The sequence below is a fragment of the Panicum virgatum genome, chromosome 8K (assembly GCF_016808335.1).
Source record: "Panicum virgatum strain AP13 chromosome 8K, P.virgatum_v5, whole genome shotgun sequence".
NCBI classification, from domain to species: domain Eukaryota; kingdom Viridiplantae; phylum Streptophyta; class Magnoliopsida; order Poales; family Poaceae; genus Panicum; species Panicum virgatum.
The window spans coordinates 44,488,412-44,504,987 of NC_053143.1; the positions used below are offsets into that span (position 1 = coordinate 44,488,412).

A 16,576-nucleotide genomic window follows, 5' to 3' on the forward strand; every position below is an offset into this window, starting at 1 on the left:
CCGGATTGGCGAGCCCCGATACTCGACTTCATCATCAACAATAAGTCCTACCCGAAGGACAAGGAGCACGAGTGACTCGCCCGCCGAGCCGCAAGTTACGTCGTCATCGGAACCGAGTTGTTTAGGCACTCGGCCTCTTCAGGAACACTTTCCAAGTGCCTCTCCCAATTAGATGGAGTCCGACTCCTCAGCGAGATCCACTCGGGAATTTGCGGAAACCATGCAGGAGCTTCCACCCTGGTGGGCAAAGCTTTCAGGTCAGGCTTCTATTGGCCGACGGCCCTGGCCGACACTCAAGCCATCGTCAGGTGATGCCTAGGATGTCAGTTCTTCTCAAAGCAACAGCACATCTCGGCTCAGGCCCTGCGGACGATCCCCCCCATCCTGGCCATTCGCCTGCTGGGGACTCAATTCAGTGGGACCCCTGAAAACCGCGCAAGGCGACTACACCTACATATTCGTCGCCATCGACAAGTTCACCAAGTGGATCGAGGTGAAGCCGGTCGCTACCACGACAGCAGCCAAGGCAGCCGAGTTCATCCAGGAGATAACGCACAGGTTCGGAGTGCCCAATCGAATCATCACAGACCTAGGCACCTCCTTCACCGAATCCGAATTCTGGGACTTCTGCCAGGAAAGCTGCATTGTTGTGTACTACGCCTCCGCGGCTCACCCCAGGTGCAACGGCCAGGTGGAACGTGCTAATGGCTTGATCCTTCAGGTGCTCAAATCCAAGATTTTTGACCCGATCGAAAAATATGGCTCCAAGTGGATCCAGGAACTACCCAGAGTAGTATGGGGGCTGCGCACACAAAGAAGCCGGGCCATTGGCTACTCCCCTTTCTTCATGGTTTACAGTTCTGAGGCTATCCTCCCGACGGATATTGCCTTTGGTGCTCCGCACATCCAAAACTACAACGAAGGCGAGGCCGAAACAACTCGGCGAATAGAACTCGACTCGGCCGAGGAGCACCATCTGACGGCAGCCCTCCAGCATGCCTGGTACGAGCAGCAGTTATGCCATTATCATGACAAAAATGTCCAGCAGCACGACTTCAACATTGGCGACCTGGTACTCTGACTGGTCCAGACACCCGGAGGCAAGCTAACTCCCCCATGGGAACGGCACTTCATCGTGAGCAGCGTAGTCGTCCCAGGAACTGTTGACGCTCCCTAGAGCGCCAATTTACGTACCGCAAGCGCACGGATCGTGTAGCTTTTCCCTTAGAGTATTTCCCCAAGGTTTATCAATCCACGGAACAAGTGTATTACTATGCTTAACTAAGCACTAATGATGTTGGTAAAAGATCTATATTGAGTGATTGAGTGTGAAATAGATCTAATCTAACCAATATAATCTAATCTAGACTAGTGAGCAATGATAGGTGTGTGCACAAGATATGAAGAGCATTTGTCCATAGGGTCTAGGATCACTAGAGATGTAATCGCCGAGCAACGAAGAACGGATCTAATCTACCAAAGGTGTGTTCCAAGATCAAAACATTTCCCTCCCGCATTTTGTCACTACACGAGGATAATCGATAACGAACAACAAGAACATGATAGTTGATGTAATCTAGGTAAACTATGCAAGAGGAAAGCAAACCCAAAGCCAAGTCGCGAACTATTAAGCATCAAAACATCATCAACAAGAATCGTGATAGATCAATCTCATAAAGGATTCGGCAATTACAACTCAAGATCTCCTTACAACCCCATGAACAAACGAGGACTTTACCCCATGAAGCTAAGCGAAGCGTAGTCGATCATGGTGACGAAATCTCCGGCAAGGGATGGATCCCTTGCTGTCCTCCAACTTGCAGCGGCGCCGAGGGACGATGAGGCCTCCGGTGTCGCCATTCTCTTGTGTCTAACTCGAATGGATCTCTGAAACTCGTCTCTGGATGCTCTCTTCCGAATCTCTCTGCGATCCCCCCTCTTTGACGGCGGCTTCGGGGCATATATAGGCGGTTCTGGTCGGTGGTTTTGGTAAACACAGGCTAGGGTTGACGAATACTTCGCGCTGAAGAAAACTGAGGCCGATTGGGCCTGGAAATGGGCTCGGCCGGCCGGCTCAGAGGGCCCCAGGCCGGCCGGCCTGGGCCCTTTCTGGCCCCTTTCGGTCCCATCTTTTGCGTGTGGCCTCTTCTCCTTATACCTCATCTTAGCTCAGTTGTGACCATGCGTCAAAACATCTCCGAAAATGTCCAATTTCCTGCCAAAACACAACATGCTTCAAAATCCAGGACAAAATCGAAAACGGTCAAGTTCGGGTGCCAAGTGGCGGGTTAGTACATGAATCATCCCGAAGAAATTACCAAAACCTCTCCTAATTGTATAATAAAATGGGTACTTAAGGAGCGCCAACATTCCCCCCATGCTTAGCTTTTGCTCGTCCTCGAGCAAATCAAATCATCAAGTCCTTCCATGGGTTGCTCGAGAGTTCTCAAACTGCAAAATTTACTTATGCAAACAAGTCTAACAATATTTCTTCAAACAAAGGTCAGAGGAGCAGCGAGGATAATCATATCATGGGCGTTTAAAAACTCATCCAATATTACTCCACGACTCTTACCTTTAACCGGCAACTCGAATATCGACAACACTTGCTTTTCTTGCCATCCTTGGAGGTTTTTCTTTTTCTTTTTAGTTTTTAGAAGCAAAATACCCTGCAACAAAGGTTAGACCAAAAATTCTTGCACAAGTCCTTTCATGTCTCTCGATATAAGTGGCTATCCTATTATTATTTGCAAACTCTCATCTCCCAAAATTCTCTCAAGTATAAAGTGGGGCTATAGGTGAGGCTTAGCAAAGTATATACATATATTGTCAAATTAAGAAAACCTTCTAATGATTGCTTACCTTCCGAGCCAATGATCATGAGAGTTCAAGGGTAAGAAGATTTAGAATGGTGGACATGTGCAAAGGCATACAAAAAGATTGACTTCAAGGCACAAGCATCGTCCTCATTGTCGGATTGCACATGGTTGGAATTGAGGATATTGTTCTCAAACAACAAGGTGATATCTCTTTGCACTTCTCTAACCATAGAATCCCTTCATTTATTCTTTTCTTCTCATACTTTTTTTTCTTTCTTTCTTTCTCCCAAATTTTCTTTCTCTTTTCTGAACCTTTTCATAGGACACTTTCTATAAAACATAGATAGGCAAATCTCCGAAGTGGCTCTCTGAATTTTTGGAGCCCGAGCCGAGGCCAGAGGGGCATAGGCCAGCCGGCTCAAGGGGTGTAGGCCGGCCGGCCTGGGGCTTTCCCAGCTCGGCTTCAGTCCGTTTTTCTAGTACTCCTTCCTTTCTTCATCCGAAAATTATGTTTTATACAAATTATGCGCAGGAACAGAACGTATCCTCATAATTGGGTTGTGGTCAAGGAAAAGGATAATAAACAAGATAATCTCAGGTTCGGGTTTTGGAATCCGGTAGATTTCATGAGTTGTTCCAATGAGGAATTCTCATTACCGAATATTGACGTGGCTAGCAATTCAGAGATGAAAAATACGGACATGATCATTGCTCGAAATTAAAACTCCCAAGAGAAAGAAATCCTAACTCAACTCAATGTACATCCAATACTTATGATGGAATGAATATAGCTTGTGGATGATAGGATTTTTACTCTCAACTTGCCAAGAACTTGATCAACCTTATCTTTGTAGGGGTTTTATTATTTTTATGAAATTAAAGTCCTCCAAATCTTGCCTTACTCACAAGCGTAATCAAAACTGAGCGCTAGATCAAAGCTCAAGTGTGGGTATTAACAAGGACGGATAATTTACTAAGCTCCACAAACAAGAATTAATTTTCATGACAACGCTCGTGAACAATTGCTTTAAAGAAAATAAAGTAAAACTGAATGCATAAATAAAATTGCACGATCCAACAAAAAACAAAGACTCTTTTTATTTTGTTTTCATGACTCAACACTAATTTAAGACTCACTCTCACACATGCGAAAAATAAAGCACACAACGCTAGACTATGACTCTCACACATGCGGAGTTAAAGACACGCACACGACGAACTTTCGACTAAACAAAGACTAACAAAATTCAATCAACGAGCCGTCACACCTTTCCCCCCATGCTTAGATTATGCGGCGTCCTCGTCGCAATGATATAAAAGACGAGTGTGACGCTCGTCGGTGTTCTCAACAGCACCTAGGGCAATTGCATCTAGGGCGCCCTCCTCCTCCTTGCTTTTGTAGATCTCCGACCATCCCGAATAACTTCTTTATGTTGTGGAAAAGGAAGTTGTAATCTCCTTCGACCAAGCGCTCGATGTCGTCCATCCTTCGATCCATTGCCATGATTCGATCGTGACACCTATCGATGGTGGCGCAGAGATCCGCGATTTCATTGCGGCACTTGAAACAGCACCCGAAGTGATGGCCGCTGCAGTTGGGGACGTCGTCCTCGGGCTCGTCGTCGTCCCTCTTCTTCTCTTTGCCGCTGTCACCTCCGGAGGGGTCATCTTCCTCCCTTCTCTCCTCTTCGGCCCACCCCGGCCAATCATCATCGTAGTCACGACCGGTGGCGCCCCATGAACCGGGGCTCATGTAGCTCTCCCAATCGCTATCCCCCGCATAGTCCTTCGGCTCCGGGGTGTGCTCGATGTAGTTTTTCCTTTTAACTCCGAGAAGGCGCAAGGAACGCCTAGGTGCGGGTGGCTCTTTGTCTTGTCGCTTCTCGCCCTCATCTTCATCGCTGATGACGACGACCTCCCTTTGGGCTTGAGCTAGCTTCTTCTTGCACCACAGAAGGCCCTTCCCTCCGACGCTCATCCGTGCTTGGGTGTTAAATTTCTTCGGAGGGGCCTTCGCTTCACATCGCTTTGCTTCGACAAGGAGGGGCGGCGCACCGGTCGCCAAGATAGGGCTAGACATCTGCTGGTTTGGTGTGGGGGTGTCGGGTGCCATGCCCCTCTCCTTGATCTCCATTGCTGCAATCATGGGTCTTGCGCTCGCTGGAACGGCCATTATTGATGTCTCTCACGAGGTGGTGGTGTAGATTGAAAAGTATGAGAGAATAGATCTAAACCGCGCCTCTATTTAAGTCCTGAAAAGACTTGGACGAGAAGTCCAATATCTCTGCGTATTTGGCATGCGAAATCTATAAGACATGGGTTTAAAATTTCCTTATCTCGTACCTACCAAAAACCGAGACCGAGTCGCGCACGAGGAGGCTCAGGCCGGCCGGCCTAGGGGGTTTTTCGGCCCCCTGGACTCCAACTTTTTCCGAGGTGCCCACCAACAAATTATGAGCCTATGTTTTACTCAAAGTTCGTCCAGAATAAAAATAAAACTACGAAAATAAAATCTAAAAGAGAATATTTACAAAATAACCTTGCTTAACGTCATTAGGCTTGATGTTCTGGTTCCTCATCCATGGTATATATGTTGATATAATGAAGGGGCACGACGTCGGGCTCCAAGAATACCTTTAGTCGCTGTCCGTTCACCACATATTGGTCGCCTTTCACATCCATGATTGTCACCGCTCCTATGGGTGAAACCGAGTGTACGACGTATGGTCCATCCCATTTGCTTTGCAATTTTCCTTTGCCAAAAAGTTTGAATCTTGAATTGTAGAGTAGGACCTTGTCTCCTTCTTTGAATTCCTTGTTTTGTAATCGCTTGTCGTACCATCTCTTCATCCTTTCTTTGTAAATTGTTGCACTATTGTATGCTTTCAATCTTAACTCCTCCAATTCGCTTATTTGGATTCTCCTTTTAATTCCAGCGGCTTCCGCATCAAAGTTCATCTCCTTCATCGCCCAATACGCCTTATGTTCTAGCTCAACCGGCAAGTGGCATGTTTTTCCATAAACAAATTGATAAGGAGTCATACTAATCGGGGTTTTATGTGCCGTACGATATGCCCATAGTGCATCATCTAGTCTCTTCGACCAATCTTTTCCTCCTTTCATCATGGTCTTCTTTAAAATATCCTTGAATTGCTTGTTCGAAGTTTCCGCTTGTCCGTTTGTTTGGGGGTGATAAGCCGTGGACACTCTATGTTTAATTCCCAATTTCTTCAAGCATTTACCAAAGTCTTTGCCCGTGAAGTGTGTTCCTCCTTCACTTATCAAGATTCTCGGGATGCCATATCGAGGGAAGATTACCGATTTAATCATGTGCATGGACTCCTCCGTTGATGCCTTCCGACATGGCATAGCTTCAACCCACTTTGAAACATAGTCCACCATCACCAATATATGCTCAAACCCATGTGAGTTCACAAATGGTCCCATGAAATCGATTCCCAGACATCAAATAGATCTATTTGCAAGTTGTAGTTCAACGGCATGGCATTTCTTTGCGAGATATTCCCCATCCTTTGGCATTCCGGACAAGTCGAAACAAATCTTTTCGCATCTTCATGCATCTCGGGCCAATAGAATCCACTAGCCCATACCTTAGCTTGAGTTCTAAAGTGCCCATAATGTCCTCCATGTCCCGACGAGTGACACTTTCTTAGAACTTCTTCACATTCCTCCCTCGGTATGCATCTTCTTAGGACTCCATCTTGTCCATATCTATATAAGTATGGTGGATCCCAATAGTATTTTCTTCTTTCCGCGATCACTCTTTTCTTTGCATTCTTGTCCAAGTGATCCAAGGGCATCCCTTTTATTGCCCTTATTATTTCATTCATCCAACTATCTTTGTCGAGAATTCTATATAGGTGATCATCTCTCATTTGATCCTCGATAGGTTCTTTTCCATCATCTCCATGGTTCATCCTTGATAGGTGGTCGGCCACAACATTTTCTGCTCCTTTCTTGTCCCTTATCTCCACATCGAATTCTTGTAGCAATAGGATCCATCGAATCAAGCGTGGTTTAGCATCTTTCTTGGACAAGAGATACTTGATTGCCACAAGGTCGGTATAAACTATCACCTTTGAATTTACTATGTATGATCTGAATTTTTCGAAGTCGAATACCACGGCAAGCAATTCTTTCTCCGTTGTTGCATAATTAAATTGGGCTTCATTGAGAGTCTTGCTTGCATAGTAGATAGCATTTACCGTCCCCTCTTTCCTTTGTCCAAGAATGGCTCCTACGGCGTAGTCGCTTGCACCACACATGATTTCAAAAGGTAGATTCTAATCTGGAGGTTGCATGATAGGAGCACTTATGAGGGATTGCTTGAGTGTTCGAAATGCGTGAAGACAATCACTATCGAAGATGTATCCCACATCTTTTTGGAGAAGTTGTGTCAATGGCTTGGTGAGTTTTGAAAAATCCTTTATGAACCTCCTATAGAATCCAGCATGACCGAGGAAGCTCCTCAAAGATTTGATATCCGTAGGTGGTGGCAATTTTTCCACGGTTTCTATCTTTGCTTTGTCCACCTCTATCCCTCTCTCGGAGATAACATGACCGAGGATGATTCCTTCTTTCACCATGAAATGACACTTCTCCCAATTAAGCACAAGATCAACCTCTCCACATCTTTTAAGAACTTTTTCCAAATTTGCCAAGCAATTATCAAAGCTAGTACCATGCACCGAGAAATCATCCATGAATACCTCCATAATCTCTTCTATGAAACCTGAAAATATAGCCATCATGCACCTTTGAAAAGAAGCGGGTGCGTTGCACAATCCAAAAGGCATCCTCTGATATGCAAAAGTTCCATACGGGCAAGTAAATGTGGTCTTATGTTGATCATCCGGATGAATAGGTATTTGGAAGAATCCCCAGTATCCATCAAGGTAACAAAAGTGTGAATGCTTTGCCAACCTTTCTAGCATCTCGTCGATGAATGGTAGTGGAAAATGATCCTTACTCATTGCCTTATTCAATTTTCTATAATTGATGTACATCCTCCATCCCGTGATGGTTCTTTGCGGTATCAATTGCTCCTTCTCATTTTTCACAACCGTGAGTCCTCCTTTCTTTGGAACGCAATGAACGGGGCTTACCCATTCACTATGTGGCACGGGGTATATTATTCCGGCATTCAACAATTTGATAACCTCCTTCTTCACCACATCACGCATAGCATGGCTCAACATTCTTTGATGCTCTACGACCGGCTTATATTGCTCCTCGAGTTGTATATGATGTGTGCAAAAAGCGGGGCTAATACCTTTCAAGTCGTTAATTGAGTAGCCGATCACCTTTTTGTGCTTCTTCAATAAATTCAGCAACTTCTCCGTCTCTTCCCGGCTCAATTCGTCGCTAAAAATCACAGGAAAAGTCTTGCCATCTCCCAAAAATTCATATTTCAATCCCTTGGGGAGTGGCTTCATCTAAACATCGGGTGCACCATCCTCTTCTTGATCTAACTCTCCAATGTCTTAAAATTTTTCTTCCTCCAAATTCCCGTGTTGCGGCTTCAACTCTTCCATTGTTTCCACTAGTTCTCCATCTTGATCATCTTGAGCGTCTCCATTCTCCAAAGCGCATTGGAGAGGATCCCTGAAAGAATCAATGGAACGAATGCTCTCTACCTCTTCGTGATCAAGAGGTAGAGGTGAAGCAAAAGACGGTTTCGAATGAAATTCGAATGTGCGCTTCTATCCATCTAGATCAAAAGTGACAATCCCTTTTCCAACATCTAGAACAACATTTACTAATTTGAGAAAGGGTTTTCCAAGGATTATGCCTTCATGCTCATCATCACTAGCATTAATCACAAAAAAGTCGGTAGGAATTTTTTTACCCGCTATAGCAACATTTAGATTTCTAAGCACTCCTAGCGGTTTGATTAATCTAGCATCTCTCATGATCAATTTAATTATTGTAGCATCTAGGTTTGGTGTTTCGTTAAAAAGCCCAACATAAACCTTAGAACTCATCACACTAACATGGGCGCCAACGTCACATAGAACATTGCAACATTTTGTTCCGTCTATCATGCAATCAACACGAGGTGTGGGTGATGGATTACCTTCGCCTTGATCACTTCCAATCGCATATACTTGGGCTATGTGCATGTAGGGTGATGATTCCTATTTCACTCCCATGATCTTTTTGACCTCCATCACTTCGCCCAAGTCAATCTCTTCCTCTTTTTCTTCAATAAGTTTCCGAATAATATCACCGGCCGATTCATTACCAAATGTATATCCTGTGTGATTATCCAGCGGAAAATCTTCCGCTATCACCTTCGCCATTCCTCGTTGATTTGGATGCGGTCTTGCTTTGTCGAACAATCTTCCGAAGTCAATTGGTATCCAATCCATTTGCTCGAATTCCCTTAGCGATTTGGCGGTGCCCATGGTTCTTCCTTTCTTTTCCGGGTCGTCTTTCGTTGCACTCCTGATCGATGCTTCTTCATCGTGGTTTGTCTCTATGACTTTCCCATGCTTCGGTTGTTCTTCCCTCACTTCCGATGCCTCTTTTCTGAAAATTCCAGCAAGCACCCGCACTTGAGATTCTTCCTCGGAGCTCGTGGAACTCCGTCTTGTTGTACCGTGTTGCATAGCATTGTGAACCACTTGATATGTCTATATGGGTTGTCCGTCTCATCTCCTCTAAAGGGGTTTGCCGCCGCCATCTTGATAATTTGAGGCTTGATCTCGTACTCGGTGGCTCACAACACCGAATCTGATTTTTGCATGTCGAAGTCCTCTGATCGCGGGCTTGCATAATCCCTTAGTGATTTTTCTCCTTCCTCCACGTGTTGAATGAGATGGGCCATCTAGACAATCAAAACAAAAACAAGAAAACAAAAATTTTCTAGGGAAAAGGTTAGGTGTTAGTAACCAACAAAATTAATACAAAGTTAAACGTAGCAAAATCGCTTGTTCCCCGGCAACGGCGCCAGAAAAGCTTGTTGATGCTCCCTAGAGCGCCAATTTACGTACCGCAAGCGCACGGATCGTGTAGCTTTTCCCTTAGAGTATTCCCCCAAGGTTTATCAATCCAAGGAACAAGTGTATTACTATGCTTAACTAAGCACTAATGATGTTGGTAAAAGATCTATATTGAGTGATTGAGTGTGAAATAGATCTAATCTAACCAATATAATCTAATCTAGACTAGTGAGCAATGATAGGTGTGTGCACAAGATATGAAGAGAATTTGCCCATAGGGTCTAGGATCACTAGAGATGTAATCACCGAGCAACGAAGAACGGATCTAATCTACCAAAGGAGTGTTCCAAGATCAAAACCTTTCCCTCCCGCATACTGTCACTACACGAGGATAATCGGTAACGAACAACAAGAACACGATAGTTGATGTAATCTAGGTAAACCATGCAAGAGGAAAGCAAACCCAAAGCCAAGTCGCGAACTATTAAGCATCAAAGCATCATCAACAAGAATCGTGATAGATCAATCTCATAAAGGATTCGGCAATTACAACTCAAGATCTCCTTACCACCCCAGGAACAAATGAGGACTTTACCCCATGAAGCTAAGTGAAGCGTAGTCGATCATGGTGACGAAATCTCCGGCAAGGGATGGATCCCTTGCTGTCCTCCAACTTGTAGCGGCGCCGAGGGACGATGAGGCCTCCGGTGTCGCCTTTCTCTTGTGTCTAACTCGAATGGATCTCTAAAACTCGTCTCTAGATGCTCTCTTCCGAATCTCTCTGCTATCCCCCCTCTTTGACGGCGGCTTCGGGGCATATATAGGCGGTTCTGGTCGGTGGTTTTGGTAAAACACAGGCTAGGGTTGACGAATACTTCGCGCTGAAGAAAACTGAGGCCGATTGGGCCTGGAAATGGGCTAGGCCGGACGGCTCAGAGGGCCCCAGGCCGGCCGGCCTGGGCCTTTTCTGGCCCCTTTCGGTCCCATCATTCGCTTGCGGTCTCTTCTCCTTATTCTTCATCTTAGCCCAGTTGTGACCATGCGTCAAAACATCTCCGAAAATATCCAATTTCCTGTCAAAACACAACATGCTCCAAAATCCAGGACAAAATCGAAAACGGTCAAGTTCGGGTGCCAAGTGGCGGGTTAGTACATGAATCATCACGAAGAAATTACCAAAACCTCTCCTAATTGTATAATAAAATGGGTACTTAAGGAGCGCCAACAGGAACCTACAGACTGCAGCGCGAGGACGGAACGGATGTGGGCAATCCATGGAACGTCGAAAAACCTTCGTCGCTTCTATCCGTAGAAGAAAAAAAAGAGATATGTACCCTACTTATCAGTTATTAATAAAGTTCAAAGTCTTCAATTATTCTTATTTGTTTTCCCCTGACCCATCCAGTACGCTCGGGGGCTGTGTGTTGGTCAGCCCGACTCGTCTCTTACACTTGGGGGTTGGGCTCGGCCAGTCCGACTCGTCCAAGTCTGCCCAGCGCTGGCACTCCCAACGTAACCAATCGTTGCGAGCACAACCATGTCAGTCATGGAACCATCCCGCATCACCTTCTACCGCCCGCACGCTTGATGATCAACTCTCAACCTGGCAAGTAAAGGCACATCGCAGGGTTGTCTGTTCCTAACTACTCGGCCAACTCAGCAGCAACTCAGATTACAGAATCCAGCACAAACACATGCAAATTTATTTGCATACAAAATAAATATTGTTTCTTTTGGCCACCCGCTGACCATTTTTCTTCAGTTCTTACAATTACAGGTTAAGGTCGGCCGCCACGCGCTCCGCGATTAGCCGGGCGTCGGTGAGGTAGTCGGCCCAGGTGAGGTCCGAGGTCTCCGGTGCCATCCCGTCACCCACCAACACCAAGTCGGCCTCCGGGAAGTGGGACTTCATGAGTCCCATGGTGTACTGGGCCGCATCCTCGGCGACCCCCCTGGCGAAGACGCCGAGCTGCCCGCGTGCCGTCTCCAACCGTGCGTCCAGCTCCTCCGTCGCGGCCGTGCCCTCCGGCTCGAAGGCGGCAAGGATGGCGCTCACCTTGCCGATAAGCTGCCCCAGAGCCGCGACCGCCGCCCCAAGCCGAGCCTCCGCACCTGTCAGCACGGTCTCACCTCAACTCCAAGCGAGTTCGTTCTGAAAAGAAACAGGGTGGTTCCAGAACCATACCTTCGCGCGCCTGGCGCTCCAGGCAGAGCTTGCCCTCCGTGGCATCCTCTCTGGCCTCCTCTACCTCCTGAGCCCTTTGCAGCTCGGTGTTGGCCTTCTCACAGGCCATCAGGTCACGCTTCAGGGTGCGGACCTCCTTCCCCAGCCCTGAGAGGGTATCGATCAGCTTGAACATAAACGAGTCAGCACAAAGTGTGTTATGCCTCTTACCCCGTTTCTCATCCGCGAGGGCCTTCTCTGTCTCCGCCCGCTTCTTCTCCAGTAGGTGGTTCTGCGCCTCCAACTTGGCCAGCCGGGACTCGAGCTGCTCGGGTCGGCCGTCCGCGGCAGGCGCCCCCTGCATCCTCTCGGCGGCCCACTAGATCAGGCTGGCCAGTGCCTAACAAGAACACAGCAATCAGCTCGAAATTCAGTACGACATGAACAACTACATAGGCAAGGGATGTCAGCCTACCTCGGCTGATTCCGCCGCACGGTGCGCGGCGGCCTGGAGCTCCTCCGCCAACCTGGCCGACTCGTCACTCTCGGCCTCCTGCTCCTCCACCACCAAAACCCCGGGCGGAACAGGGCCCTAACGAGCGGGGATCAACTCCTGGCTCGGGGTCTCCTGCGACAGAGGTAGTGGTGGCGTAGGTGGCACCCGTGCCACCCCCATCGGTGCGGCCTTTCGGGCCACGGATTGCCTGGTGTCCTCCGCCTCCGCCTCGCCCAGCTTTGCCTGCCGTCAAGCACGGGACCGCGGTGAGCTTTCCACCGAACGATCGGAGCTAGCCGCCTCAGCCCGGCGGGCCTCATCAACGGACTCCTCCGCCTTCTCTTCCTGTGAAGCCAATAATCGCGCATCATCAAGACACAAATCGCGATCCAAAATGACAAGGGACTGTACATGCAAACTTCACTTACCCTGCGCTCCGGCGAGCGGTGAAAGACAGCCTCAGTGGCGCAGTGGGTGGCTGCGGTTGGGGCACGAGTGGAGGAGATCCGATCCCTCCAATGCGCGCCAGCCCGGCCTGGCAAGGGAGCGGGAGACGAGAACTCCAGAACTTTCTCCTGCATTCACAAAGGCATTCTGAGTTGGTTAGCATCCAACGGGTGCCCTGCATATGAAGAAGCAGGGTAGAAACGACTCCAAGGCTAAAATAGAACAACTCGGAACAAAAAGCAAAACAACACGGAAGAGACAAGAAGACTTACGGCTCTGGTCGGCCACTTCAAACAGTACGTCTTCGGGCACCCGCGGTCGCGGATCGGCCCTTGCATCATGCGGGCAACCCAGTTCGCGGCTTCCTCGTTGGGAACCTTTCGGTTCTGCCCCCAGGTTGGGTCTTGACGACCCCAATACTTAAAGCCGGGGTGCACCCTATCCTGAATCGGCTGCACCAGCCATTTACTGAAGGACAGGGCCACCACGGCGCCCGTCAGCCCCTGGGCTAACAAGCCGGCGATCTCTTTGAGAAGGAGGGCCACTTGGACCATCTCTTCCTCGGTCGGCTATTCTTCCCAGCATGCGCGAGGCTCCGGCGCGCGGCCAGTGCGGGCGGGCAGACAAGGGGCTGGGTTCGACACCACGAACCACTCCTTGTGCCACCCCTTGTTGCTGTCGCGCAATTCCAGGGCCGGGTACAATCGGCCCTGGCATAGTGTGAAGGCGGCGGCGCCTACCACGTCGCGGCGAGCGGCGAGCGGCGGACGGGTACCCCCTCAGATGGTACAGAGCCCGCCACAAATTGAAGTGCGGGGCAATTCCCAATAATGCCTCGCACAAATGGATAAAGATCGCGATCTGCGCGATGGAGTTCGGCTTGAGATGCGTTACCTCAAGGCCGTAGAAGAAAAGGAGCCCGCGGAAGAAGGCCCCCATGGGCAACGCGAAGCCCTTCTCGTAGAAAGACCGGAAGACGACCGTCTCCATCTGGTCCTCCGTCGGGAACTCCTCCCCGAAGCAGCATTTCCACCCTGAGATCTCCTTCTCGAGGAGGAGCTCGCGCTCCACCAGATCTTGGATGTCCTCCTCCTGGAGGTTGCTTGGTGCCCACACCTCTGAGGGCGGCGGCACGTCGGCGGCGTCTCCAGACACGGAGGAGGAAGATTTCGGTGACTCGGCAGCCATTCCAACTGGCAGCGGACTGGATCTGTGGGGTGCGCGAGGAGGACGATTGGTGACGAGAAGGCGAAGAGGCAACTGCAAAAAGGCAAAAGCGAGAAGGCCAGGGAACGGGTTGCCCTCCGTGGGCCCGGCCCTTCCCCTTTTAAAGAGGATCAGTCGCGCCTGCAACGGCAACCCCGAAGATTGCGCGGGATTTGAATCCACTTTCCAGAAACTGCCTGAGTCATATTGAGCAAGGAGCAGGCCCCCAATGATAACTTTGTGCCCGTTGCAGTAAAAGACCAAACTGTAAAAAAAATACAAACCACCTGGGTGCCGCTACCATTCGGAGTGTCTCCACGACTCCGCCAGTGATCTTGCTCGGGGACTCGGCGCCGCTACCACTCGGCGTGTCTCCGCGACTCCGCCTGCGACCCTGCTCGGGGGCTGGTCGCCGCTACCACTCGGCGTGTCTCCATGACTCCGCCAGCGACCCTGCTCGGGGGCTGGGCGCTGCCACCACCCAACGTGTCTCCGCGACACCGCTAGTGACCCTGTTCGGGGGCTGGGCGCCATGACAAGTGATCAAGGCAGTATGATGTGCTGGGTGCTCATGCAACCTGGAAATTTGAGCAAACAAGGCTTTTGTATTGACCCTCGAAAAGCTTCTTCGAAACCTTCCGAGGCTCGGGGGCAGACAAAGGGCACATCCCGTTGAAGACTGAAGGGAGTCAGACATCATTATGTGTCCCGAAGAACTTTGCACAAGTCAACCATCAAGATTCAAGCTAAAGCTCTTCAGCACTCGGGGGCTTGACGGAGGTACATCCGGGTACCTCCCAGCCGAGTAGTTATCTCCCGACCGGGTACCTACTCGGCCAGGACCACTCTACATGACTACCCGGCGGACAGGCACTCAGCTGGACGTCAGATGGTTCCTCCGAGGATCAGGATCAAGGCGCGGATATGTATTCCGGATATCTAGGGATCTCGACCGACCTGATTCCATGTAACAACCCAAGTAGATATCTTCCCTTACTTGTAACCCATGGCACCTGGCCTATAAAGGTGTCGTGAGGGGACCCATCCATCCATCTTTCATCCCATCTACACCTTTCATAGTTAAGCTCAATACACACAACACAGGATGTAGGGTATTACTCTCCCGAGCGGCCCGAACCTGTCTAAACCCTAGCATCAATTCGCAACCATCTAGTTCTTGGCTCCGGAATCCCCTCTTCACCTACAAATCTACCGCCGGGCATACCCTGGTGGACTTGCCGGATAAGCAATCCGACAGGTGGTAACCTGAGTAGTAGTCAAGAAAAGAAAGGAGCGCGCACCCATCTATTGAGTCAACATGCTGGCCAATACGCGGGAGAGGGAAGGGATCTTTAGGGTAGTGCTTGTTGAGATCTGTATAGTCGACACAAATTCTCCATTCACCATTTTTCTTTTTAACAAGGACTGGGTTTGCCAGCCATTCTGGATGTGTGACTTCTCGGATAAAACCAGCGGCTAGGAGCCGGGTTACTTCTACCCTAATAGCCTCCTTCCGATTTTGAGCGAAGCGAAGCAGCCGTTACTTGACGGGCCGTGCCTTCTCGTTGAGATCCAAGGAGTGCTCAGCCCCCTCCATCGGAATGCTTGTCATGTCAGAGGGCTTCCATGCGAAGATGTCCCAATTGGCGCAGAGGAAGGAGGTGAGCGCGAGTTCCTAGGTGGAACCGAGCTCGGTCCCGATCAAGGCAGTCTTGTCGGGCTGACCGTCCTAGAGGACGATTTCCTTCGTCTAGCTGTCCGAATGTAGCTGGGGCCAGGATGCCGAGTCGTTGGCAGGTATCTGGAGTTGATCCTTTGCGAGGTCCTTTGCCACCTGGGCGACTAGGGCCTGGTTGCTGCTCCTCTACATGGCTTCGGCAGTGTTGATGTTCTCCGTCTCACAGGGCTAAGACGTCTGACTGTCGCCGTGGATGGAGAGGACTCCATTCGGAGCCGGCATCTTCAGGAGAAGATACGTGTCATTTCGAATCACCATGAACTTGGCGAGAGCTGGTCTCTCAAGTATGACGTGGTAGAAGGTCTCGAATGGCGCCACCTCAAAGATGATGGACTCGGTTCGGTAGTTGTCTCGAGTGTCGAAGGTGACCGGGAGGGTGACCTTGCTAACCGGAGTCGAGCCAGCACCCGGGATGATACTGTAGAAGGCCTGGTCCAAGGGGACCAGCTTGGTCATGTCAAAGCCCATATCCTCCAGGGTCTTGGCGAAGATGATGTTAAGAGCGCTACCGCCATCGATGAGCAACCTGGCCAAACAGATCTGGCGAATGACCGGGTTTACCACGAGGGGGTAAGCACCCGGCCTGGGTAGATGTACCCAGTGGTCGCACCGGTCGAAGGTGATCAGGATCTCTATCCAGAGGAGGGGTTCAACCTGGTGCCTGAACACCGAGTTGACATCGCGATTGTGTAGCTTGATCCCGCGCCGGCAGGACGGCGCGCTGGAGCCTCCGAAGATGAA

General features: G+C 49.4%; 1 protein-coding gene across 1 annotated transcript; it reads left to right on the forward strand.

The window, feature by feature from the left end:
• The first annotated feature begins 220 nt into the window (after window positions 1–220).
• LOC120645801 lies at window positions 221–1,081 on the forward strand. The gene is made up of 2 exons (XM_039922538.1): window positions 221–308; window positions 417–1,081. The coding sequence occupies exons 1-2, from the start codon at window positions 221–223 to the stop codon at window positions 1,079–1,081; spliced, it is 753 nt and encodes a 250-aa protein (XP_039778472.1).
• Window positions 1,082–16,576: the final 15,495 nt, after the last annotated feature.

What these genes read in the sequence shown, in the direction of transcription:
- LOC120645801 (XM_039922538.1), top strand. Translation starts at nt 221, where the DNA reads ATGCAGGAGCTTCCACCCTGGTGGGCAAAGCTTTCAGGTCAGGCTTCT. An exon ending in GACACTCAAGCCATCGTCAG is followed by an intron (nt 309 to 416) that starts GTGATGCCTAGG and finishes GACTCAATTCAG; the next exon opens with TGGGACCCCTGAAAACCGCG.